The sequence below is a fragment of the Puma concolor genome, chromosome B3 (assembly GCF_028749965.1).
Source record: "Puma concolor isolate L17-30 chromosome B3, mPumCon1.1.hap2, whole genome shotgun sequence".
In the NCBI taxonomy this organism is placed as follows: Eukaryota; Metazoa; Chordata; class Mammalia; order Carnivora; family Felidae; genus Puma; species Puma concolor.
The window spans coordinates 41,937,736-41,962,491 of NC_141672.1; the positions used below are offsets into that span (position 1 = coordinate 41,937,736).

Here is a 24,756-nt window from a genome sequence, read left to right on the forward strand (position 1 = left end):
ACTTTATTCTTCCTCCTCTTGTTGGTGTGGCAGAGGGGTCCTTCCAATTTGATGTCAGGCTCTTTAAGCAAGACAGAGCTGGTAGGCCAGGAATTTCAGGGGTGGGAGTTCTTCCTAACTGTTGATTCTGTTTATAGACTCGCAGATGATGTAAATGCACTCTAGATCCTATTCCCTTAATTACCAACGTACATCTGGGAAGCCCCTATTCTTTGTGGCATCACCTCAGGGAAAATTATATTGATTCTCTTTTACAGGTAAGGCAGAAGTAGAGGAGGGACACCTGGGTGGCTCAGTCTGTTGGGTGGCTCAGGTCATGACCTCGCAGTCCGTGAGTTCAAGCCCCGCATCAGGCTCTGTGCTGACAGCTCGGAGCCTGGAGCCTGCTTCAGATTCTGTGTGTACCCCCCTCTCTGCCCCTCCAATGCTCACACTCTGTCTCTCTCTCTCAAAAATATAAATAAAGAGTAAAAATAAATAAATAAAAAAGAAGTAGAGGAGGTTGTGTCTGATGACAGGGGCAGCCAGTCAGTATAAATAATCATAGAAAGGTGGAAGGGACTTCAGCACTTGTCTCAGCAACTTCCGCCCACATGCTTGCTCCTGCCTAGACAGATGCTGGGCCTCTCTCTATCTGGGTGCCCACAGGGATCAAAACACTCTTGTTCCCAAGATGCAGGACCATACCCTTGTTGAGTAACTGGAATTCTAGACTGTTCTTTCACATGATAGATTAAAAACATCCTCTTTGTAACTTGCATCAGTTCTAATTTGTTCTGAGGAGCTGCATAGAATAAGTCTACTCATTGATCGATTGGTCCGTTTATTCATTTTCTATCAGACACTTACTATGTGCAGTATAGTGTGCAAGACATGAGCCTCAAATTCCAGGAGGTGACAGGTTAGTAGGACATAACATGGACACATGCCATAGGAGCAGAATAAATTAGCTGCAACAGGAAAGAGGAGGGAGGAATATAGGAAGGGGTCAGGTCCTGACAGTATGGTCAGCAAATTCATCATGGAGGATGAAGCATTTAAAAGCTACTTATCTTTAATGGCTTGAGGCTAAAAGGCAGAGATTTGGACGTGAAGATTGGAAGGATGAAGTGTTGGAGAAGTGATAGGTACTTCATGTGAACCAGAGCTCAGAGTTTGAATTGGTGCGTGGAAGGTAGGTCTAGAAAAGCCGGTGGAGTAAGTGTGAGACTGTGAGGGGTTTTGTGTGCCTGGAGTGGAGGGTCAGCGAGAGGAGCAGTAGAGATAGGGCTGTGAGTGAGGCCATGTGGCGTTCACCTCATCCCAAATGCCAGCCTGCAGAGTTTAAGGATTATCCAGTGATTCAGGGCAAAGCCCTGGGGCCAGTGGCTGAGCTGTTGACAGCTGTGTGTAGTATGATAACTGATGGCAGAAGACCGTGGGCAACATGCCAGGTATAGACGTTATGGGCCAGGAGCCCTGAGGTGGCCCCTGCAGTGACAGTGTCAAGTGGGAGTTGAATGACAATGACTGTGCCACAGTCCTGGAAACCACCTACTGCATATTCTCCAGGAGAGCATCCTTGTCCCCACGGCCCACACCTCCACACTGTTTATATCCATGGGCAAGCCCCTCCTTACTTTCTGGCGAACACTTACTTAGTAATGCATGGAAGTGCTTCCAGAGAATTGTGGTAGACAATCCCCAGATCCAGATGTCTGTAGTGAAATACCTCAGGTTTGATTTCCTGCCTCCGGTGAGGTCTACATGTAGACTGAACCCATATAATGAAAGAAGCTTTGAAATACTTTAGGGTAGAGGTTATGTGTGCACGTATGGATTTAACTTTACAGCTTTTTCTTTAATGGTGTATGTATGCTTCGGTAATAAAGTCCATCATTACCATTATTCCTTCTGTAATTGAGCTTTTTGTTGTTGTTGTTGTTGTTGTTGTTGTCTAACTTGCAAAGAGGAGCTGCCTTGGGTAAAGGAAGTACAATTAGAAGCTTTGCCAAAATATACAGATTTGAACTGGTCTGTTTTTCACAAAATTCTGCCACTTGCTCAATAGAGGATCATTATCAACTTTGGGGGATCTTCCAATGTGTCTTCTCACACAATCGTGTTATTTGTGTTTTATTCTAAACTTCAGATTACCTTCTTTTACTTTGCAAGTATTTATTGAGTACTTACTATGTGCCAGGCCCTCTTCTAGGTGTTGGACTGCCTCAATGAATCAAATATTCAAAGATTCCTGCTCTCATAGAGCATATTTCAACAATCAATAAATAGGTAATAAATAAATAAATAGGTTAATTAAGTGGTATTTTAGAAGGAGACAAGTGTTACAGGAAAAAGAAAAGGTAGAGAGAAAGGTAGGAAGGCACAGGATCACCAGGGAGTGGGGACGTGAGGGCTGGTTGCAATTTGAGAGAGAGTGGTTGGAGTCATCTTCCTTACGAAGGTGACCTTTGAGCAGACTTGGTGGTGAAGGGGTCAGGTAGGCAGGTATCCGGGGGAAGAGAGCTCCAAGGAAGGAAAACAGTAAGTGCAGAGGCAGGGGGGTGCTAGAGACGTTGTGTTTTTCCATTCCCCAAGCAGTGGCTTAAGCAACCAAGAAAAGAGCTAGGAGAAGACAGAAGCCAAGTTTATTTGTGATAAAACTGGCTCAAAATTACTTCGAAGAAAATTCTACAAATTGATTTAAGGTGGTAAAAACGGTGTTAGGGGATGTTCCCTGACTTTGAGACTTACTGGATTTGAATCCTGGCTGGGCCACCTTCTCTTTGTGAGATCTTAGGTGAGTTTTTTGGCCACTCTGTTCCTCTGTTTCCTCATCTGTAAAACGTAGTTAATGATAGTACCTATCTTCTAGGATTGCTTTGATGATTAAATGAATCAATATTAATTAAAAGCTTGGAACTCTCTCTGACGCATAGCAAGCGTTCAGATATTAGCTATTAGTATTATTGTATCACTGCTACTACTTTTTTTTACTTTTATGAGTTGGTGCCCTGGAATATTCTTCCAGTGTGTCCTAAGAGTTTAGTGTATATTTGTGCATATGTATGTGTGTGATGTGTTGGGAATGTGGGGCTTAGTTTATAAAAGAGTTGTGAGAATTAGGTAAAATCACACTGCTTAACACATGATAAGCCCTCAATAAATGTTAGGTTTCCCCCCCTCTGGCAGCATTTTACAGCAAAGAAAAATTACAGAGGTTTCCCCTCTTCTTGCTATTAGTGAAGTTTTGGGCTGGTTTATGGGCATGAAATCCAGGTGAAACCATTGCATTGAGTCAAACTTTAGAAATTTGCTTTGTTCTTAGCACCACCAGTGGAACCAATAGATTCCCAGTGGATCACTTTGAATATCATTGGGAGGTAGAAGATGGGCAGTAGGCGGGTGAATAAAGAGGGAAACAAAATGAGGGGAAAACCGAAGAAATAGGGAAGTGCTTATTAAGGTGATACTTCTTTGGGATGAGGCTATTGGAAAACTGGGAGTCCCTTTCTCTGAAGACCTTTAAAAAGAGAAGGGACAACATAAATCCAGGTGGAGCAAGTGGCCCTGACTGAAAGGGCCAGGCCAGAGGGTCTCTTGTGGCCTCTCCCAGCTCGCTGAGTCTCCAAGAACAGCCCCTCTCCCCACTTGGCTATCCGATTGTTGGATTTACAAACTCGAATCAGCCTACATTTCCAGCTCTATTTGGAGTCATTAACACTTGAGATCCTAAGAGGGTCAAGAAGGACCAAGTCACTGTATATTGAGATAGTAAATGTTGAAAATCAGCTTTCTAGTCCTCTGGGATCTGTCCCCAACTTTTCTTGGTGTGGCAGCTTCTGTGAACCTGTGTGATCTGCCACCCAGAAAACAGCAGTGCTGAGGGCTGTGAGGGAGACCAGGAAAATGAACATGAGTGTGCTCTGAGGGGACTCCGAGGGCTTCAGGAGAAAGGATACCATGTCTCCACAGGACCGGGTGGGTGATGGGTTAGGCAGGAGAGAGAAATGAAGCCAGACACCCACTCCTTGTCTACTGCTGTTTTGATTCATAGGTGCGGCAGATGTCTCCAGTGCCACGGATCATACCTTTTCAACAGCATCAAAAGATGGAGAAGGATCGTGTTACACATCTCTGATTTCCAACATCTGTTACCCACCTCGGGAGGATTCTACATATTTCACTGGAATTCTTCAGAAGGAAAATGGCCATGTCACCACTTCAGAGAGCCCTGAGGAGTTGAGTACCCCTGGGCCCTCCTTACCAGATGTGCCTGGGACAGAGCCTCGTGGCTTATTTAGTTCTGATTCTGGAATAGAGATGACTCCTGCAGAGTCCACTGAAGTGAACAAGATCTTAGCAGACCCCCTAGACCAGATGAAAGCAGAAGCCTATAAGTACATTGACATAACCAGGCCAGAGGAAGTGAAGTATCAGGAGCAGTGTCACCCCAACTTGGAAGAGAAAGGCTTGGACTTTAAGAATAAGGACATTGAAATCCCAACAAAATCTGAAGAGGCCCGTGAACCAGAGAAACCAGCTCCTGTAGAGGGAAAAATCCTCAAGGACCATTTATTTGAAGAACCAACATTTGCACCTTACGTAGATGATCTCTCTGAAGAGCAGCACAGTGCTCCTCTGATCACTGCCCCCGTCAAAATCACACTCACTGAGATCGAACCTTCTGTTGAAACTGCGGCCCAAGAGAAGACCCCCGAGAAGCAAGATATCTGTCTGAAACCAAGTCCTGATACAGTCCCCACAGTCACCGTCTCAGAGCCTGAAGATGACAGCCCAGGATCTGTCACTCCCCCATCTTCTGGAACAGGTAAGGGAACTAGTGTTGCTTGCCTTGGGAAGACCCAGGATTTGGAAATCTGGATTTTAAAGGGATGTAAATCTGCATTCAAAATATTTTACTATAAGGGTCCCTTTAAGTCTCAGTTTAACTAATTTAATTAAACATACAACTTTTTCAGTCTTTTTTTAGTGTTTATTTATTTCGAGGGGTGGGGGGCAGAGAGAGAATCCCAAGCAGGCTCCACACTGTCAGTGCAGAGCCCAACACGGGCCTCAATCTCATGAACTGTGAGATCATGACCCAAGCTGAAATCAAGAGTTGGACTCTTAACTGACTGAGCCACCCAGGCCCCCTAACATACAACTTTGTCAGTTTTGTGCCCATGGTACAAAGTTTGAAATCTGGGATTTTCCTTAAAGTCCTATCAGATTTGCCTTATAAAGTGTTTCTTTCCTCATTTGAAGACAGAGGTAAAGATCACTGAAACATGACAATCCTCATGTGGCTCCACTATTCAGAGCAGAGAGGGAGGTGCTGCTTTGCAGCTAGACCTCCAGGTCACCTGGAGGCATCCCAGAGAGAGCACCTTAGCTGTCCTCCCCAGACCAGCCAGGCCACCTGGGACAGGGCATTTCACATTCCTCGGCCCAGCTCCATGTCTGTACCATGGAGGAGGGCTGGGGTGGACTTCAGGGTCTTCAGAGGGACATGAACAGTGAGAGGAAACCTAAAAACAGGATACTCTTCCCCTCCCTTCAATCTCAGCAGGATCATTTTGGTCTTTTTAGTTTGTTGAAGTGCTGCATACAGTTTTATTTCTTAAACTTAAAGGATTCATTTGATTAGAGTAAAAAAGTTCCAAATTCACTAAACTATGATCTTTTTCATCTTGGACATTCTCCTACTGTGACCTAAGGCTGGGTGTTAAACCATACTCAGTATATCCTCTCAAACACAAAGGGGTCTCCTATACACGGGTGAAAGGCCAGAGTGGTAGCAGGAGTGTCCCCACCCCACCCTGGGGACCTAGTCCCAGGTGGCAAAAGTGGAGCCTTTGTATCTCTACTTCTTTTGAATGTTCACGAGGTATCAGGATAGAGAGAACCATGAGATGTCTTTGGATCTTCTCCTGCCTCCAGTGTCTGGCATTCTTACCTGACTCAAGAGTGATTTACAAACCTTTCTGATTAAAAAAAAAAAAAAAAAAAAAAAAAGATTTTCAGTATGTCAGGAAGGAGCTTTTACTGAAGTCTTAAAACAGATCCAAAGCCTATTAGGAGCGATTGCTCTAAATCCTGATAATGCAGTAAGTCCAAGTGTTAGAGAGGACTTAATGTAAGTCTCTCCTGCCCTGTTTCTCTAAAGATTTTATCATCAATTCCTCTCCTTCCCCAACCTGATCTCAGACTCATTCAACTAAAAAGCTCCAAGGGTCTTAAAGATCCACTGCGCCACCTCCCTGATTTTCAAATTCATTCATTCACTCAACAAACACGTTCCACATACTTTCTTTTGGTCAGGCACTCTGCTAGGCACTGGTGAGGTTAGAACTGAAAAAACAAAAACCAGTTTCTACCTTCCAGTGGGATAGATGACCAAGGAAATAGTCACACTAGTGTGATCTGTGTTCCGAGAGAGGGAAACATAGCATGCTGAGGAACATCGGAGTCCAGCAGCTCCCCAGGTGAACAGAGCAGGAGGAAATAAAGGTGAGGGGGAGGGGTGGCCTTCCAGTCCGAGAAGGCTCAAGGACATGGAGGTGTGAGGTCACAGTGAATTTCCATGTGACATAAATTGAGGTTTGGATAGTGATGACAAATAAGAAAACTGAGGCTCCAAGTGAACTAGATATGACTTGTCCCAGATTACAGCATAAGGTAGGGACATGTCCAAGTCTCAAAGCCTCCTTGTGGTCTTTGTGACAATGCATCGTAAAACCCTTCTGTTATCCAATGAGTTGAAGATACTGATGCTTGGAAGATGTAAGCTGTAGTATCAGCTGTGCTTTCTCAAGCTCCAGGGTTGTCTGGGGATCAGTTTAGAAGAACTTCAGCCCATCTTCATGAAGAGTGAAATGCCCCAGCAATACAGGTCCATTTACATGGCACCTGCCTCATGTAAAAACTACAGTTTACAGAGCTGATGAGAAAGACCTGATATGATGTAGGGTTTATGAATTATTAAGGAATATCCTTTTTTTTCTTTTAGTGGCCATAGCCCATTGGGGTTTGGAGCAACTTCAAGATAAGACAAAGACAGATCTGGCTGACATGATCTTGGAGTTTTATAACCTTGGGTTGTCCACTTGACAGCACAGGATTAGGACAATGTTTTCTTTTCAGTTGCTCCAAATAAACATTCTAACCAAAGCTTATTGAAGAAAAAGAAAGGCCCCAGACCCAGTACACAGTCCTCTCCCATGTTCAGCTGCTCCTCTCTCCACAGACACTTCACCTCATAACACCGGAGTCCAATGACAACAGATAAGAATAAAACTAACAGGAAAGATAGGAGGAATTAACTTGTCACTGAGGCCTTTCTCCTTGTTCTTTTTATCCTAAGAGGTTACCATAACTCCCTTCCCTGTCTTGAGAGCCCCTGGCACTCCAGGCATGTGACACTCTGATAATAATAATGATTCTAATAATTATTAGTAGCATTCTAATTATCTGTCCAAGTCTAATAATTCTAATTATGTGAATTATGAATCAGGAGAAATTCTCATTTAGAACAATTTTCGCCACACACCCTGAAGCTTAAGCAAGGAGTCTAATATATTTCCTTCACTTCCAATAAATTATTCCATTTTGTAAGTTTCTCCAAAGTACTGAGCTATTTTCATCATGTTAAATAATATATTCTGAGGTACAGAGGCAAAAATTCTTACAGCTTACATATTGGAAATGTCTTCTCAGCAAAGACCAGTCATGAACACAAGTAAAGCATTCTAGGAAAACGTACTAAGGTCCCTGACACACGCCAGACCATTGGCCTACTGATACCACAGTGTTTCTGACACAGTGCCTAAGAGTATGTTATGGAGGTCATGGATGTTCTTCAGGATGTTAGCCTCAGAAAGGACAGCAATCGAGAGGTCATTGTTAAACCATCCCAGCTTCCCTTGGTAAAACAAATAAGCAATAAAAAGTAAATCAGTTTTGCAGCATCTGAAATTTCACAGAGTCTGATTACAATAATGAGTGATAGAGTGTTGGGCGTGAAGGGGTCAAGGATGGCCTCTTTGAGGAGGTGACATGTGGTCAGAGATCTGAATGAGGAGAAGGAGCTTACAATTCAAAGGAGGGGGTTAAATGGGGACCCCAGGTACAGAGGAAAGCAAGTGCACAGGCCCCAAGGCTGTATTATTTGGGAACTGAAAGATGATGCAAAGAACTGTTAACCTTAAAAATAGCTATTTTGCCAGAAAACATTGATTTATTCAGGAATGGCAGAGCATTACAACTCAGGACATGCTATCTATGGTAAAACCATAGGCAAGTCCAACAAAGGAGAAGAACATTATTTTATGGATAAGACCAAGGAAGTTGGGAGGGGTTGTTCTGAATGAAAGTCCATCAGAGAAAAGCAGGCGTTCAGAGTGATGATGGTTTCTCATTGGCCAAATTGCAGGGGTAATCAATTTCTTCTAGAAGAGTCAATGTACATCTTTTTCTGTTGGGGCCTGTAAGTGATCATTCTTTCCTGTTGATGGTTCTTCTGTTGAGGTCTGCAATTGACAATTCTTCCTGTAATTGACATTGAGTGGAATAGCACCCCCTTCTAGCCTCTCAGTTGTTAGTGAGGTTTCCCTTTATTAGTTTTTACAGGGACAAAGGAAAAGTATGGCATAGATCAGAGTCGGGGGGGGGGGGGCGGGGGGCGCGGGGGGCAGGGCCCAGATTGTTCAGGGATTCACATGCTAGGATGAAGAATTTGGATTTTGTTCCAAATGCAATGGGAAACTGCTAGAGGGTTTTGATGTGGGAAGTGACATCACTCATTCACTCATCCATTCAGTTAACAAATATGTGTTGACCGTTTATGGTCATGCATGCCAGGCATTGTCCCATCACCACTGGGGAAGCAGTGCTGAAACCTAACAAGGTTTCTGCCTGCACAGAACTTATATTCTATTGGGAAGACTTACATACAAATAAATAAATGTGTAATATAATATTAGGTATTTATAATGGTAATGAAGAAAAATAAAGCAAGATATAGAGTGAAAGAGTGATGGGGTGGTTATGAGGAAAGTCTTCTCCTTGCTGATGCCTCTGAGCAGAGACCTGAAGTGGGGTAGGGAAGGAGCAAATCATGAAGACACATGAGGAGGAGGTACCAGGCTTGGAGCTGGGAATGTTTTGTGTGTTCAAGGAGCAGCTGCAAGGTCAGTGTGGCCAGATTGGGGAGAAGGAAGGGAAGAGGGGCAGAATCAGATGTGTGTTCTCAAACGATTCCTCTGGATGGTGACTGAAGAATGAGCCAGGGGCAAAGGGGAGACCTGAATGGCAACATCATTCACAGTTGGATGGTGGCATCTGTGACTTGGTAAACTGGCCCATGTTCACCTTTCCTTTTATCATTCTAAATTATATTGTCATAATTAGCAGCAGCAGCAAACACATCTCCCCAGGCAGGGCAGTTCTAACCTTCCCAGTTTTTATAATCTGTTCAATTATTTTTACTGACTCTTTCTAGATTTGCTGGGTCAGTTGTGACACATACTAACCAATATCTCAGCTACAGGTCCATAAATTTTAAAAGCAAGAGTACAAAAAACTTCTATTTTGTTTTAGTTTTTTTCCCTGATTCCTCTTAGCACTTTGTTAAACTTTTGGTTCCTATTAAGAACAAAGGATAGTGGGGCGCCTGGGTGGCGCAGTCGGTTAAGCGTCCGACTTCAGCCAGGTCACGATCTCGCGGTCCGTGATTTCGAGCCCCGCGTCAGGCTCTGGGCTGATGGCTCGGAGCCTGGAGCCTGTTTCCGATTCTATGTCTCCCTCTCTCTCTGCCCCTCCCCCGTTCATGCTCTGTCTCTTTCTGTCCCAAAAATAAATAAACGTTGAAAAAAAAAATTAAAAAAAAAAAAAAAGAACAAAGGATAGCATCTATAATTTCTACTGAGACTTTTAACTCATATTAAGGATGGATTCTTTTCAGGGTAGTACCTTCACCTGCCCAAGATGAAAGGCATTAGGGCCTTTCATCCCACACCCCACAGCTGTCTGATACCATCCTATTCTTGAGTAAATAAAGCAAGATCCTTGAGCCTTTTCTGAGTGCTGTACCTCAGTGGTTTTCAACTGGAGATAGGGTTGCCAAATAAAACACTCATACTTCATAGGATATCCTTACACTTAAAAAATTCAAAGTTTAGCACAGATTCAAATGTGACTGGATGTCCTGTATTTTTATTTGCTAACTCTGCCAACCCTAACTGGAGGTGACTTTAGAATTGCCCTTGGAGGGGCGCCTGGGTGGCGCAGTCGGTTAAGCGTCCGACTTCAGCCAGGTCACGATCTCGTGGTCCGTGAGTTCGAGCCCCGCGTCAGGCTCTGGGCTGATGGCTCAGAGCCTGGAGCCTGTTTCTGATTCTGTGTCTCCCTCTCTCTCTGCCCCTCCCCCATTCATGCTCTGTCTCTCTCTGTCCCAAAAATAAATAAATGTTGAAAAAAAAAAAATTAAAAAAAAAAAAAAAAAAAAAAAAAAAAGAATTGCCCTTGGAGTGGGGCACCTGGCTGACTCAGTCGGTTAAGTGTCCGACTCTTGATTTTGGCTCAGGTCATGATTTCATGGTTGTGAGTTTGAGCCCCAAGTCCAGCTCTGAACTGACAGTGTGGAGCCTGCTTGGGATTCTCTCTCCCTCCCTCTCTCTCTCTCTCTCTGCCCCTTCCTCACTTGGAGGAAGCGATGTCTCCTAGCCAGTCTAGCCAGTCTCCTGAACCATGCAGCGCCAGGTCGGCTTGCACACAGGGCAGGCTGCCTTACAGGACCTTGTAGCCTTTGAGCCCCAGGCCCTGCCTGCCTGTTTCGTGGTTTACTAGGAATGGTGTACAAGCAGTGGTGATGTTGGTCAGACCCCTTGGGCCTCCTTGTGATACCTAGAAATCATCGCAGCTCCTACCTCTGGGCCTTTGCACTATCTGTTCCCTTTGTTTGGCATGCTTTTTCCTCTAATTATCCTCATGAGTCACTCTCTTACCTCCTTGAGTGTTGAATATAGGTTACCTTCCAGATGAGGTCTATCTTGACTATCCTATTTAAAATTGCAAATTCACCCCACCCTGTCCCAGCACTCCTGATCCCTAAACCCTACTCTACTTTTTTTTTTTTCACAGCACTCAACATCTTCTTATATACTATATACTTTACTCATTTATTATATATAGTTGATGTACTGTGTTCTCCCACTAAAATATAAGCAGACATTTTGTTACCTGTTTCATTCATTAATATATCCTAAATACCTATGAAATTTTTTTTTAATGTTTATTTTTGAGAGAGAGAGAGAGAGGGAGAGCGAGCGAGCACTGGTGAGTGTGGGGGGAGGGGGAGAGAGAGAAGGAGACAGAATTCCAAACAGGCTCCAGGCTCTGAGCTGTGAGCACAGAGCCCTATGTGGGGCTTGAACTCACAAACTGTGAGATCATGACCTGAGCCAAAGTCAGACACTTAACCAACTGAGCCACCCAGGTGCCCCCCAAACACCTATAAGAAAGCCTAACCTGTAACAGATGAGTGAATACTGTCAGGTTAAAGGATAAAATCAATCCTGCTCTATAAAGAATTAGACAAATCTAAAATGTTTGATCCACTGAGGTTCTCCCACAGTCCTAAAGCAACAGATGACCTAGCCATAGTCTGCTCTCCTTACCACCCTCCCAAATCAGTGACCTCAAAGCTTTGGAGAAATGACGAGTATTTCTTGCTTATAAAAGGGCCAGAGGGGCGCCTGGGTGGCGCAGTCGGTTAAGCGTCCGACTTCAGCCAGGTCACGATCTCGCGGTCCGTGAGTTCGAGCCCCGCGTCAGGCTCTGGGCTGATGGCTCGGAGCCTGGAGCCTGTTTCCGATTCTGTGTCTTCCTCTCTCTCTGCCCCTCCCCCGTTCATGCTCTGTCTCTCTCTGTCCCAAAATAAATAAAAAATGTTGAAAAAAAAATTAAAAAAAAAAAAATAAATAAAAGGGCCAGAGACTACCGTCTGAGATATTCTGAAATAAGGACCTGCTGTATGGCAAGGGAAAAACCAAGCTCCTGAAAACTGTTGTTATGGTGTTCCCAGGTAGTCTCGTCTAAGGGAGAGAAATATCAGCAAGATTGCTGGTGAAGTTTTCAGGCCATCTGGATAAACATCAGGCAGAAGGCAGGCATTCACCCAGGGGACTGGGGGTGATTCTCAGGTTTTGTTCTTCTCAAGAGGAGGGGAGGAGAGGAAAAAGAATGATGGTGGGCTCCACCATCCATTAGAAGCCCAGGGGGGATTGTGCATTATGGTAATCTTCACAGCCTGCTTGGTAGAACTAGCAAAACCTTTCTCTTATATTGCCCTACTTTGTTACACTTTTCACTAAAAATGAGTAAAAGTATTGATTCTTATGGGAAATGTAAAGCTCAGAAGCCATTGTGTGTAGGGTCCAGACTAAGCTTTCTTTGCTCACTGAAGGAGGCAACATGAAAAGCAATGGACAAGGAGTAATGGATGATGTTCAGATTTGTTGATATTGGTGGGCCACATTAGAGAGTTACATACGTCAGATTACCTGATGAAATCTGTGAACTTGGAACACTTCCCTGAGAGAAGGTATCAGAAATTAAAACCATGACTTCCAGGATGTTTGCCACATTGAAAGGGAAAAACCAACCGAGGTGCTGTTGCTAAGAAATTGCTTTGTCATTTTTTTTTTAAGTAGCTAGATTAAGATAGATAGGTATGTAAAGCACTGATTAATTGGGCCATAACAGTAATTAGCCTTCTCCTTCAGGTGGCCTGCCTTTTCAGCATAGCCCTGGAAACAGACTATTTTTGTGCTAATGAGATAAATGTGTTTCTCCAGCAACAAGAAAACATCTCCCCTAATGGAATTTTGTTTTATTTCTTCTCTCTATGTCCATCTGTCTGTCCGTGTGCGTGCCTCTCTGGCTCTTTTTTGCTTTGTGGGACGACAGAACCATCTGCTGCAGAATCCCAGGGAAAATGCAGCATCTCTGAGGACGAGCTGATCACTGCCATTAAAGAAGCAAAGGGGTTATCCTATGAAACGGCGGAGAGCCCACGGCCGGTAGGCCAGGTGGCCAGCAGGCCCGAGGCCAAGGCCAGGTCCGGGCTGCCGGCCATCCCCAGCCCCCTGGACCACGAGGCCAGCAGCGCCGAGTCAGGGGACTCGGAGATCGAGCTGGTGTCCGAGGACCCGCTGGCCGCCGAGGATGCGCTGCCCTCGGGCTACGTGACCTTCGGACACGTGGGCGGCCCGCCGCCGTCGCCCGCGTCGCCGTCCATCCAGTACAGCATCCTGAGGGAGGAGCGCGAGGCCGAGCTGGACAGCGAGCTCATCATCGAGTCATGCGACGCGTCCTCCGCCTCGGAGGAGAGCCCCAAACGGGAGCAGGACTCGCCCCCGATGAAGCCCGGCGCCCTGGACGCCATCCGGGAGGAGCCCGGCGCCCGGGCCGAGGAGGGCGCGCCCGGCCCCTTCCCCAAGTTCCCCTCGGCCGCCCCCCAGACCGGCCCCGAGCTGCCCTCCGGGGACCGGGCTCCGGCGTCCGACGGGCCCCCGGCGCAGCAGTGCAAACCTGCGGAAGCCACGAGCTCCGGTCCAAGCCCGGCGGCCGCCCAGGGCCCTGAGCCGCGGGGTCCCGGCGTCCCGCCTCCTCTGCTGTTCCTCAGTAAGCAGCAAGGTAAAGTGACCGCTTTCCTCATTGAAGCGACTTGTCTGCGCAGTAGTGTTCTTCCCCTGGGTGCTCTCAGGTACTCAGCCTGGCCTGGCTGGTCGACCAGTTGCCCAGAGAACAGCCAGGGGAGGAGGGTGAGGAGATGATGGAGAGAGCGGGCTTCGCAGCTGGGACTTGCGTGGGAGGCACGTGCTCCAGGGGGCCGCGCTGCGCTGGCTCAATCCCCGCGTGTCCCCAGTGATGAGCACTTTTGTGGACGCGCCTGGATCTCCTGAATGGAGGGAATGTGTCCTTGCTTTCATCCCGGGGTTGGATTTCCTCACTGGGGAAGGGTGGGTGTTTTGTGATTGTCAAGGCTCATTTCCAATCTTCCACCCCTCAGTGATGGAGAGTGGCTGCATCAACCCATCATCAGCACATCTATTTTGCACCCAAATTCGCACCCATTTAAATGGCCCTGGTAGGATCTCAGCACCTTCCTCTGTCTTACCCAGGGAACAAGGCATTTGGACCTTGATAAAGGTTTTTGTGTCCCAACTAGTCAGGAAAGACAGGGACCAAAGTTAACGCCAGAATTTCTCTTGTTCTTCAAGCAAGACCTAAGTTGATTTTTAAAGTCACGTATAATTTAGAATGATTTTAATTTGGCCGTTATAATCTTCCTGTGAGAAATTTTCCTGTGAGTTGAAGACTTAAACGGGCAAGAAATGGAAGTCGTTTTGTCTTACAGATATTTGTACGTGAAGAGCGTGTAGCATTCTTCTTCCCAAATCATCGACTACACCTGACTGCAGTTGTGTTACAGAATTCAGAAAGGAATCAAAGAGTCAGTGAATAAATTAAGCCCTGTGCAGTCTAGTTCATGGGCTGCATTGAGGGAAAGGAGGGAACCTCTCTCCAGCTCCTGGGTGGGAACACCCATGTAGAACTTTAAAACAAACCCTAAAGGCACAGCTTTATTCAAAGTCCCCTTCCACCCATCTCCTCTGCTTGTCGCTTCCTTAGGAGTATTTTGCCTTTTGCGGGTAAATGAGTTCAAGAGTACACCCTCCTTCCTGTGTATATGCTAACCAGTGATCTTGGTGGTGATTAAAGTGCTTCATATAAAAATAGAGGGCAAAATCTTTCCCGTTATAGATTGAAAGCTAGCTTCTAAATTCTTTAAAATTAACACATTGGAACAGGGGAATCTAGAGGGATGTAATAAAAAGATAACCCTGCTGCATGGTTACTGGTGGCTTAGACACATGGCATTTATCATGTAGGGGCCGATATAACTGACTTTGAATTTCCCAAATAACTCTTCCCTGAGAGTTTGAAGTATATTTAGTGTGTGCAATAGTGAGGATATTTGATGACATTTAACAGTGGCAGTGTGTGTTTGTTGGGTGAATAGTGAAACCAATTTGGATTCTTTTCCTACCACTCTGACTGTGATGGAGATGGACCCTGAAACTTGCAGGGAGCCCTGGGGAATAGCATAAGCACAAACCATGTGCCATCCCTTCCGGTCATGAAGCAGTTGAGCTTGAGTCTTGCTGAACCTGAGTTCCTATCACTGTACTTTAACAGACACGTGTTTCCATTTTATCCCCTAAATAGCATCCCTGAAATAGTCACCATGTGTGCAGCGCTGTTCAAGTATATATATTCTCAAAAGCAAATAAATTGGGAAGCTAATAAGGAGAAAATTGAATTGTGCAGGCCCATTTCTCTCCCTAGTAAATCTGAGACGTAAGTGTGACAGCTGGGACTGACTGAGTGACCAGACGTCTCATGAAGAGCTAAGGCGATGGACAACCGCAGCTGTGAAAGCAAAGGCTTCCGAGCCAATTCTAGTGTCATTCTAGTCTCTGTGCAAGTTGCCCCATATGGCTTGGACCCTCTGCTGCCAAGTTTAGACATTAGAGAGAAGAGAGTGGCAGTCTTTTTAAATGATTCAGGCATGCCAGGGTGAATAACCTCTGCTCTCTGCACCAAGGGGTCCTTTGAAATCCAGTCTCCTGCTGAAACTTACCGCTCAGCTGCATTATGTATAAAGAGAGTCTAAAAGGCCGTTCTGGGGCAGCCAAGCGCCCGAGGTCTTGGGCGGATGACTCAGCGCTGCCAGCATGTTATCTGAGCTCTGAGGTTCCGCCTTGTCTCACCTGCTCCATCTCAGCAGGTGAGAGGATCAGTGCTGCCCAGCATCCCCCAGGCCGTTCTTAATCACTGTCAGTGGACAGTAGGATTGTGCTCACGTCAAGGAGGACTCTGTCAGCAGTAAAGTCAGGTCAGCTTCTGTGGTTTCCTGCTCTTGCCCACTGAAGCCTCTGGCCGTATGAGTGCATTCAAGTTCAAGTATTCACAGCATGCTCATCTCCCTGGCTTTGGAGCCATGTTGCTGAGGCTGAACTAAGTTGCAGAAAGGTCCAGAAATATTTATTTAGAATAAGGTTTGGCAAATACCTGATGGCATCGTAATATGTACTGTCAAGGAGTTTCGGGGTTTACTGGTGCACACGCCCTGATAAGGTTTATTTTTGGATCTTTTTGCCCTTCAGAGGCCTCTAGAGCTATTGCACCGGAGACGAAATGCAGTTTGTCATATTCCAGTTCCCTTCCTCTGTGCACCCTTGAACTTCTGCTGCCCTATAATTCTGCTCTCCCACGCCTTCCAGGAAGGTGTGTGAGGAACATCAGAATCTGAGAGCATGGATAAGTTTTCATTGCCGCAAGGTTGACCCTGACTGTTAGGAACATCTGAGTGAAAAGCCAATGAAGAGATTCTCAATAAAACACTGATACCCAGTGTGACTCATCAGGATGTATGTGTGGTATTTACCAAACCTGTAGATTTTTTTTTTTTTTAATCAGTGTTCCTCATGGCTCATCTTCTAGGGAACACATTTTTGGGAAATAGTGTTCTCTTCCTACTCACGAACTCCCTACATTCTGATTTCTTTACCTTGCAACTCAAAAGTAGGGTGCTTGGACCAGCCATGTGAGTCTTATGTGACAGCTATTAGAAATGTCACTCCATCCCAGACCTACAGAATCAGAATCTGCGTTCTGACAAGATCCCCTAGTAGTTCCTAGGCATGGCAGAGCTTGAGAAGCAGTGTTTTAGACTGTGGCAGCCAGCTTTCACATTCCTACCTGTAACCATCCTGATGAAAGTCACCAGTGATACCTTCTTGCCCCTAAAATGGCCTCTTTTGAATCTCATCTTTTTGTCCTCTCTGGTAATTTAATATCATCCTGCTGGCCAGTCCTGAAAACACTAGAGAGAAAGTGGTGTATGTTCAAAATAATACATTTAAACTGCACAAAATAGTGCAAAATAAAAGTTACAGTCCCCCTTCTCCACCATCCTGATCTAATTCTCAGAGATAATCATAGGATTTTGGTTTGGTTTTGCCATTCCTGTTCCTTTCAGAAATTTTCTTGAAGTATTTGGGCACATACAATTTGTTACCCCACAAGTGCTATCACATTGAACTGACTGCTTTGTAACTTACTTCCTGTAACAGTAAATTCCAGGACAATCCCCACTCTTGTGAACATTGTTCTCTCCTTCTCGGAACTTTTTCCTCCTTATTTCCCTGATGTTTCCCCTTCCTGCTCCACCCCTTACTCTCTGACCTCATTTCTGCTCTTTTTTGCCACCTTCCTTCCAGTTCCTGTCTTGCCTCTGAGTTCTGTCCCTGTCTTTCTTTGTCCCTCATTTCCTTGCTGTCCCCCACACAGGTTTTTAGCCACTGCCTTTGGTGCCCCACCTCGCAGATCTCTGGCTTTGGAGAATTCTCCTGAGCTCCACGCCCATTTCCCCACTGTTGGCTGGACATCCCATAGACCCTCCAAATGTAATATGTTGATGTTATTTGTCAAACTCTGCTCCTTTCCTTCCTCTGTGCCCTTCCTGAGCTGATGACAGGTTATCATTTGGGCTTCACGTTGGCTTGAACATTCAGATCGGGTCTAGATCTAAATAAAGACTCCCTAGCCTGAGACAAGGTTAAAAGTGCAACCTGAATGTAAACACTTCAGTGGAAGTCTTGTGGTAGTGTTTGGTTATAAAATTATCATCCAGATGATCCAGAATGTTCTTAATAGTTGAACGATTATCAAAATAAAAACTATAAAATGTAAAAATCCTCTTTGTGGCACTCTTAAGAACTCATGCAGTGATACCAGTTTGAGAAATACCAGGTTAAGCCAGTGGTCCTCAAAGTGTTGCCTGAGCACCAGGTTTCTCAGAATCTCCTAGAGTACCAATTAAAAAATGCAGGTTCCCACTCTGCCCATACCCCAGAACTACAGAATCAGAATACGCCAGGGCATAAACCTGTACTTTTAATGAGCGTGCTGAAGAGCATTCTGGTTATAAGCAGATGAGCCGGGCAGCCCAGACCCATAGTAAAAAAACACCTTGGTGAGTGTGCCCCTAGGTATATGTTGCTTTTTAATTAGAGAGACTGAGGGGGCTCTCAGCTGCTTCCATCCCCTCTCATGCCCCGGGAAGCAGGCCTCTGCACCTTTTCTCTCTGTGGACACCAGCTGCAGCAGCTGGAGCTTGCCGGGCTCTGCCCCTCATGGCAGGGAAAAGCTTCTCTCTTCCCTGGGGGAGTGATTTGCAGGAAGGCTACCAGATGGAGGTCTTCTAAATAGACCTAACATTTATGATGTTTATTATTGCTTCTCATTATTAGGCCAGATATTGCTTCTGTCCTAAAACATTTGAAGAGAACCAAAATAAGTGTGACCCACTTACTTTTCTTCCCGTAATTCTAAGCAAAAAAAAAAACAAACCATCTTCTAGTCCCATATTTTATTTGCTTTCATGAGACTGAATTCATAAGTCAGGCTGTCAAGATTCCTGGAGAGTCGCTACCTTTCACAGCGCACATTTCAGAATCATTCTGAGGACTTAGGCCCCTTCCCTTGTAGCGGCTGCCCCCGGTGCCAGCTTTCAACAAGACGGACCTGGTAGCTGCTGGATAAAGTTTGGCTTCTGTGAGGATGAATGCAATGTAATACTTAGATGGAGACACTGAGCCTTCCTTCTCAGACTACTCACAACAATTAAGCTACTTTTATGAGACTTTGCCCCGCGATAGAAGGTGCTGTCCTGGCCTAGGCATCCCAAACGAGACTGCCTGTAAGCCTCTCACCTCACTGCCTTTACCTTCTGAAGTAGTCACAAGGCAAGCATTGGCCCGGATTGCATATTGATCTATGATTTTTAAATGGTGACTTCAGAACACTGGGGAGATTTTCTTTTCAGGCTTGGGTAGAATTGCTCCACCCCTTGGTGGCCCCAGAGCCTATTCTTTCTAGTGACAGATATTCTTTGATACTTCAGTAGGGTGTGTATAATAAAGATCTGATATGCTGATTACATCTCTGTTATATTTCAGTGTCATTTTGGGGGACGTAGTAAACCCCAACTCCCTAGTAAATTTTGCCTGGGCACAGAGTGGAGCATAGATTCGCTCCTAAGATGGATTCAGGTCAACCTTGAACTTGCCTGTAGAGACACAGTTCACAGATGGCAAGCATTATGGTGCCTCTAAGAAATAATGACCCTGTTAGATGGTGATTCTGATTCATCATCCAGCTCTTTTACCACTCACGTAAATCATCCTTTCTTGCTGATGTAATCATGCAGCTTGGAGGATATAACTCACATACTTCTAATTCTCAGAGCCAAGACCTGCTCCAGGGTATTCCCCGCCCCTTTTAAATGCTAGCCTCACCTTCCACTGAAGTCTGGATGAGATATTCACAGATATAGTCTCTGCACTTCTGGATTCTATCTTTGCAACCCCACAAAACACTCTAATACAGAATGAAATAAATTTTACTGAATGTATGCCAGCCTTGCAAAAGCAAGATGTTACCAATTCATTTATCCTTCTTTTGATTCAACCAATAAGGTATACTACATGCCTGATGCTATCCATATAATGGTGACTAAGGCAGACATGAATCCACCTTTGTGGGCTTACACTGGTGGGGAGGAGGGGTTTCGATGAAAAAGGAAATCAATAGAATGATGTGTATGAGAGTGAGAGTTTCCTGGTGGTAGTGACACTTAGATAGAAAGGTCAGAGAAGGAGGAAATTGCGTAGTCCACTATCGCAGGAGATTATTCAAGAGGGGCTCCTGGGTGGCTCAGTTAGTTAAGTGTCTGACTCTTGATTTTGGTTCAGATCATGATCTCATGGTTGTGAGATCCAGCCCCGCATCAGGCTCTGAGCTGACAGTGCAGAGCCTGCTTGGGATTCTCTCTCTTAGTCTCTCTCTGCCCCTCCCCTGCTCACGTGTGCTTGCTCACTCTCTTTCAAAATAAATACACATTTAAAAAAAAGAGAGAGAAATAATCAAAATTCTAAATAACAGAAAATACCAAGCCCAGAGGCAAGAAAGTTCTGGGGTCATTCTAGAAACTGAAAAAAAAAAGGTCTGTGTAGATAGAGTGTGGTAGGCAAAGGGGACAGTGACAAGAAGTGGGATTGGAAGGTTGGCAGTGCCCTTTCATACCCAGACCAAGGTGCAGAGTTTGGTCTTTATATCAAACATTGCAGGGAGCCACCAAAAGATTTTGAAACTTGGAAGTAACATGACCTGCTTTCCATTTTTTTGAGGTCACATTGGCTGTTGTAGGGGGGAAAGATTGGAGGAGGACAAGTATGGAAGCAGGAAGGCTGATTAGGAAGGTATTGCAGTAGTGGGGGCATGGGATGATGGTGACTGGGAGAGAGTGGTAGCAATGCAGGTGGAGAGGAATGGATGGATTTGAGGTGGATTTGGGAGACTGACTTCATAGGACTTACTGATGCATTGGATGGGTGGTTGCAGTGATCTTATTCCCAACACCTCTCGGTTCCATTTCAGTTTTCCGTCACCATAATGATTACAAGTAGATGCAAAAAGATTTACAAAGGGAAAAATACCCTACACTTTGATGCTGTCATTGAATCTGTGTTTTTGTGTCTGCTGCTAGAAACCATCCATTTGGCTGATGATGGCACTGAAATACTCTCACAGTTTGAGCTGTATATCTAGTATATTTCCATGGCCAAGCAGCTGAGGGCCTAATGGTCATCAGTGTGTTTAGATGACAGGGATGTTTGGGTGGCTGGGGCTGGAACTGAAATGAGGGTCAAATATGGTACCTGTGGAGATTAAATAAGGCATGTGGTAAGGTGGGCAGGGATTGTGGACAAGCAAGTCAGTTATTTAAATAGAATTAGATAAGGGGCACCTGGGCAGCTTGGTTGGTTGAGCATCTGACTCTTGATTTCAGCTCAGGTCATAATCCTAGGGTCGTGGCATCAAGCCTTGCATCAGGCTCGGCGCTGAGTGTGGAGTCTGCTTCGGAATCTGTCTCTCTGTCTCTCTCTTTCTCCCTCTGCCCCTCTCCCCTCCTCATATTCTTCCCCACCCCCTGACTTCTCTCTAAAATAAAAATAATAAAAAAAAAATAGAATTAGATACAAGGTTGGGTAGAGGCTGGAACTCATAAAAGCTTCAGAAATCCTAAAGTACAGTCCTAAATATGAATAAAAATTATACTAACAGGCAAAGAAAAGATAGCACCCTGGCAGAGAGCAGAGGTTAAAGTCAAAGGAAAGGTAGCTTTAAGGCAAACCCTCAAATTGGGTCTGAAGGAGGGACAAGCATTTCATTGGGTGTAGTTACCTCAGCCCAAGGCTACGGCTGACCGTGGGCTTTGTCTGTGATTACTCAGTGCTTAGGAGTCAGTAGGCTCTGTAATAGTCCTTCTGAGTTTTAAATGACCTATGCTTGAGGCAGTAGTCCTCCTGTGCCTGGTGAAGTATTGATACAGGAACTTTCTCTCTCCTTGTGGAAATTTGGGACACTTGGTAGGGAGAGAGGACTAGGTGCTCAGTGGAACTGTTTGCTTCTTGTCGACAGTGTTTCTCAAAGTGTTGTTGGTAGGCCATTTATGTCAGAAACAAATTTGTTTTTTAAAATACAAATTCCTAGGCTCACCCCACGGTCTCCTAGGGAGGGGCTTGAGGAATCTGCTTCATTAAGTAGCTTCCAGTGAATCCTAGGCACACCAGAATTGGAGAATGATGAGGGAATTTTGAGGAATTATGAGGCTGAACTTTCAGAACACTCAGAGTAATCTTTGGCAGTTTTTTTCCTGTAGTGCCCCAACTTCTTCAGGGCTTGAGCCAGAATCCTCAAAGTTGGCTTTTCTGTTTGGGCTTAGAGATTAATTAAAATGGTTCTTGTATGGAGTTTAGAATGAAGATAATACTGTTAACTCTGAGACTTCCACCTCCTCATGGGAGAAAGGGAGGGGAGGTCATGTGAGTCTTACCAGCTCACTCTGGAGGATGCTTCTAACATCTCCCGACCTCACAAAGCCTCCAGAACAAAGACCCCAGAAGGACATGGTGGGAACACAGACAGCTAACCATTCACATTCCCAGTAGTGTAGGGCCTCCTGAGTCAGAAGAGTCCCCCAGGTGGCCTCTGTTTATAGCTTGGAAAATTCATGGAAGAGAAAAAAGGCCTGAGGGTGGAGTTGGGCTGTATACTACCAGGCACAGTGAGGAGTTACAAGCTTGATCTCATACAAGATAAAAGATTTCACTACCACTAATGATTCAGTTCAAAGCTGCATATTCTGGTAAATATAGCATTCTGGCTTAAGTCTTCCCTTCTGGCAGTTATTTTCTTACAACTCTTGGCTGAGCACTGAAAGCATGGGGGATTTTTCTACACACAAACTAGTAGCAAAAGCAGATTATGTGTTCCCAAACTAATTCTTTTACTTCCAAACTCACTTTTTGTTTTTTTTTTTTTTTTACCAGCCCCTAACATCTCGAGGAGATTTGATTCTACACCTTAAAAATGCAGAGGAAATTAAGTAAAGCAGAAGAGTGGTTTTTGTATTCATTATCTCAACTGAGTGTTAATGTCTGTTGCCATCCAGTGGTTGTGATGAAAATATCCAACCTTTACTTTTTAGCCTCATCTCAAACTGCCAGGATTTGAAATTTAAAGATCTCTTGGGATATGATATAAGAAAATATGTCTTTGAATGATTTTACAGTGGCCACTAAATGGCTAAATGGCTGGGCCATTTATGAGGTGATTGATCAGTTAAATTATTATCCATATTTTTGGGGGGGGAACCAGCACAAGGACAGTGTTTCAAAAGATATTCCTAAATGGGTAACCTAGTTTTTATCAGAATTAATTTTGAGCTATACCATTTGGCCTGTAACAAAACACAAAATATAACACGATGTAGAATTTATGAACCATAGTTTCCTACTAATTGGAGTTTTTGGATCATTTTAAATTGAAGTCAAAAACTTAGGTATAGTCAGTTGTTCCAAATGATATTTCAGGGGGAGAAGAACCAGGATTTGAAATAATAATCTGATTGATTCGCATCTAGTGCCCTTTTCCAAATAAATTGATTTCCAAGTAGTTTAGTTGTTTTTAAGAAAATTTAAAAGTTTCTCTATGCCAAGTTACTTTAGAATATAAAGATGTAAGATTTATTATCATAAATGTATATGTACGTAAATAGGACTTTTATAATAGTACACAATATGTGCAGTTAGGTCAAGTGTTATCTTTATCAGTCAGCTGGAAATTCAGTCCAGTACCCTGGAAAGGATTTAATTTTTCTTTAATTTTAGGCTAGCCAACTGATAATGAATCAATTTTACATTGATTTTACGTCAGTTTTACATTTCCAACTCTAAAGTTGGAAATAAATAATATCATAAGTAATTTGATTCTAGATAATTTTGATATGGGTAAAATGGCCTCATTGTGAATTTGTCCCTTTTATTTTCTTACTCTTCCCCTTTGTTGGAGTCCACATTTTTATGCCCTTTTATATTCCTCTGAACAGAATCTTGAAATTCAGGGTAGATTTTTTTATATTCTGCAAAGATGTGCTCTAATTTCAAAGCCAAAAATCCTGGCTTTGACTTTGATTTCTAAAACTTTTCGTGGTTCACATTCTCATTCTTGTGGACACCACACCTTTCCCTCAGATCCCATTAGTGTGTCTAAGAACACAAAAGGACTCCTTGATTGAGAAATCCCCGAGCCAAACCCTAGAGGCTGAGGGCAAAATCCTCTTGAAGAGACACTTTTTGGATTTCAGTGTTACTGTTCATGGGTCACATCTGGACTGTTATGCCTCTAGGATGAGATACAGATCATTCACTTGAATTGTAAGTTTTATACCTCCAACTGTACATAATATTTGCCCTTATAATTTATATGATGGCTATTTTGTGATAGGTAAAGACAGATTTTCTACCACGTTGATACATCCTCTTCCGTAGTACAGTCACTGCTGGGAAGTGGCTTCTCAGTTCGGCATTGCATTTCCCAGCCTTCCTTGCATCTAGGTGAAGCTATGAGCCTCGTTCATACCAATAGAGTGTGAGTGGAAGTGAGATGGGTCACATCTGGGGCAATGTTGAAGACACAGTTGTACCTTGTCCTTCAAGGCTCTACAGCTAGGGAATGACAAAGGGAAAAGAAGCAAGGTCCTGGACCAGCTACCTGGAGGAAATCTGCTTGCTAATGCACTCCATGTTGATCGATTACATTAGCTCAAAATAAATTTCTCCCATGGTAAGCCACTGAAATTTTGGGGTTGTTACTATAGCTAGCCTCCTCCTGACTGATATGATAACATGGAACATGAGGTTGAGAAAAGCCTACAGTTAGGACGTATGTTGGAACACGTGTCCCATAGCTGCACAATTTTATGTCTTGCTTCTCCTTCTCTATACCTATTTTGTACTCTCCTCTACTGATGTTGGTCAGTCCTTCTGCCAGAATTACTGGTAGCATAATTCTGATCCTGTTTGAAGAAGACAATCCTGTCCTCAAGACATTGTGTTGCAACTTAGTGAAATATTGTCAGAAAAATGGAAGAGATCTTTAATAACTGCAGGGTGAGTAGCTGGTGCCCTCTGGAATTGTGCAAAGTAAGAAGTAGCCCTCGTGGTGACCATCAGGTTCACCAGAGCAAAAGCATATAAAGTTTTTGTGAGATAAACTGCTGGGAGAACTAGAAAAGTCCCT

The 24,756-nt window shown here is 44.4% G+C and overlaps 1 protein-coding gene across 1 annotated transcript in view; it reads left to right on the forward strand.

Moving 5' to 3' along the window:
• The window catches only part of RTN1 (reticulon 1), a 230,717-nt gene that overhangs the window by 120,289 nt on the left and 85,672 nt on the right, over positions 1 to 24,756 (forward strand). The window contains exons 2-3 of the mRNA XM_086709632.1: positions 4,037 to 4,810; positions 12,949 to 13,677. Coding sequence (XP_086565758.1) covers positions 4,037 to 4,810; positions 12,949 to 13,677 — 1,503 coding nt within the window. The remainder of the gene's footprint in view (positions 1 to 4,036; positions 4,811 to 12,948; positions 13,678 to 24,756) is intronic.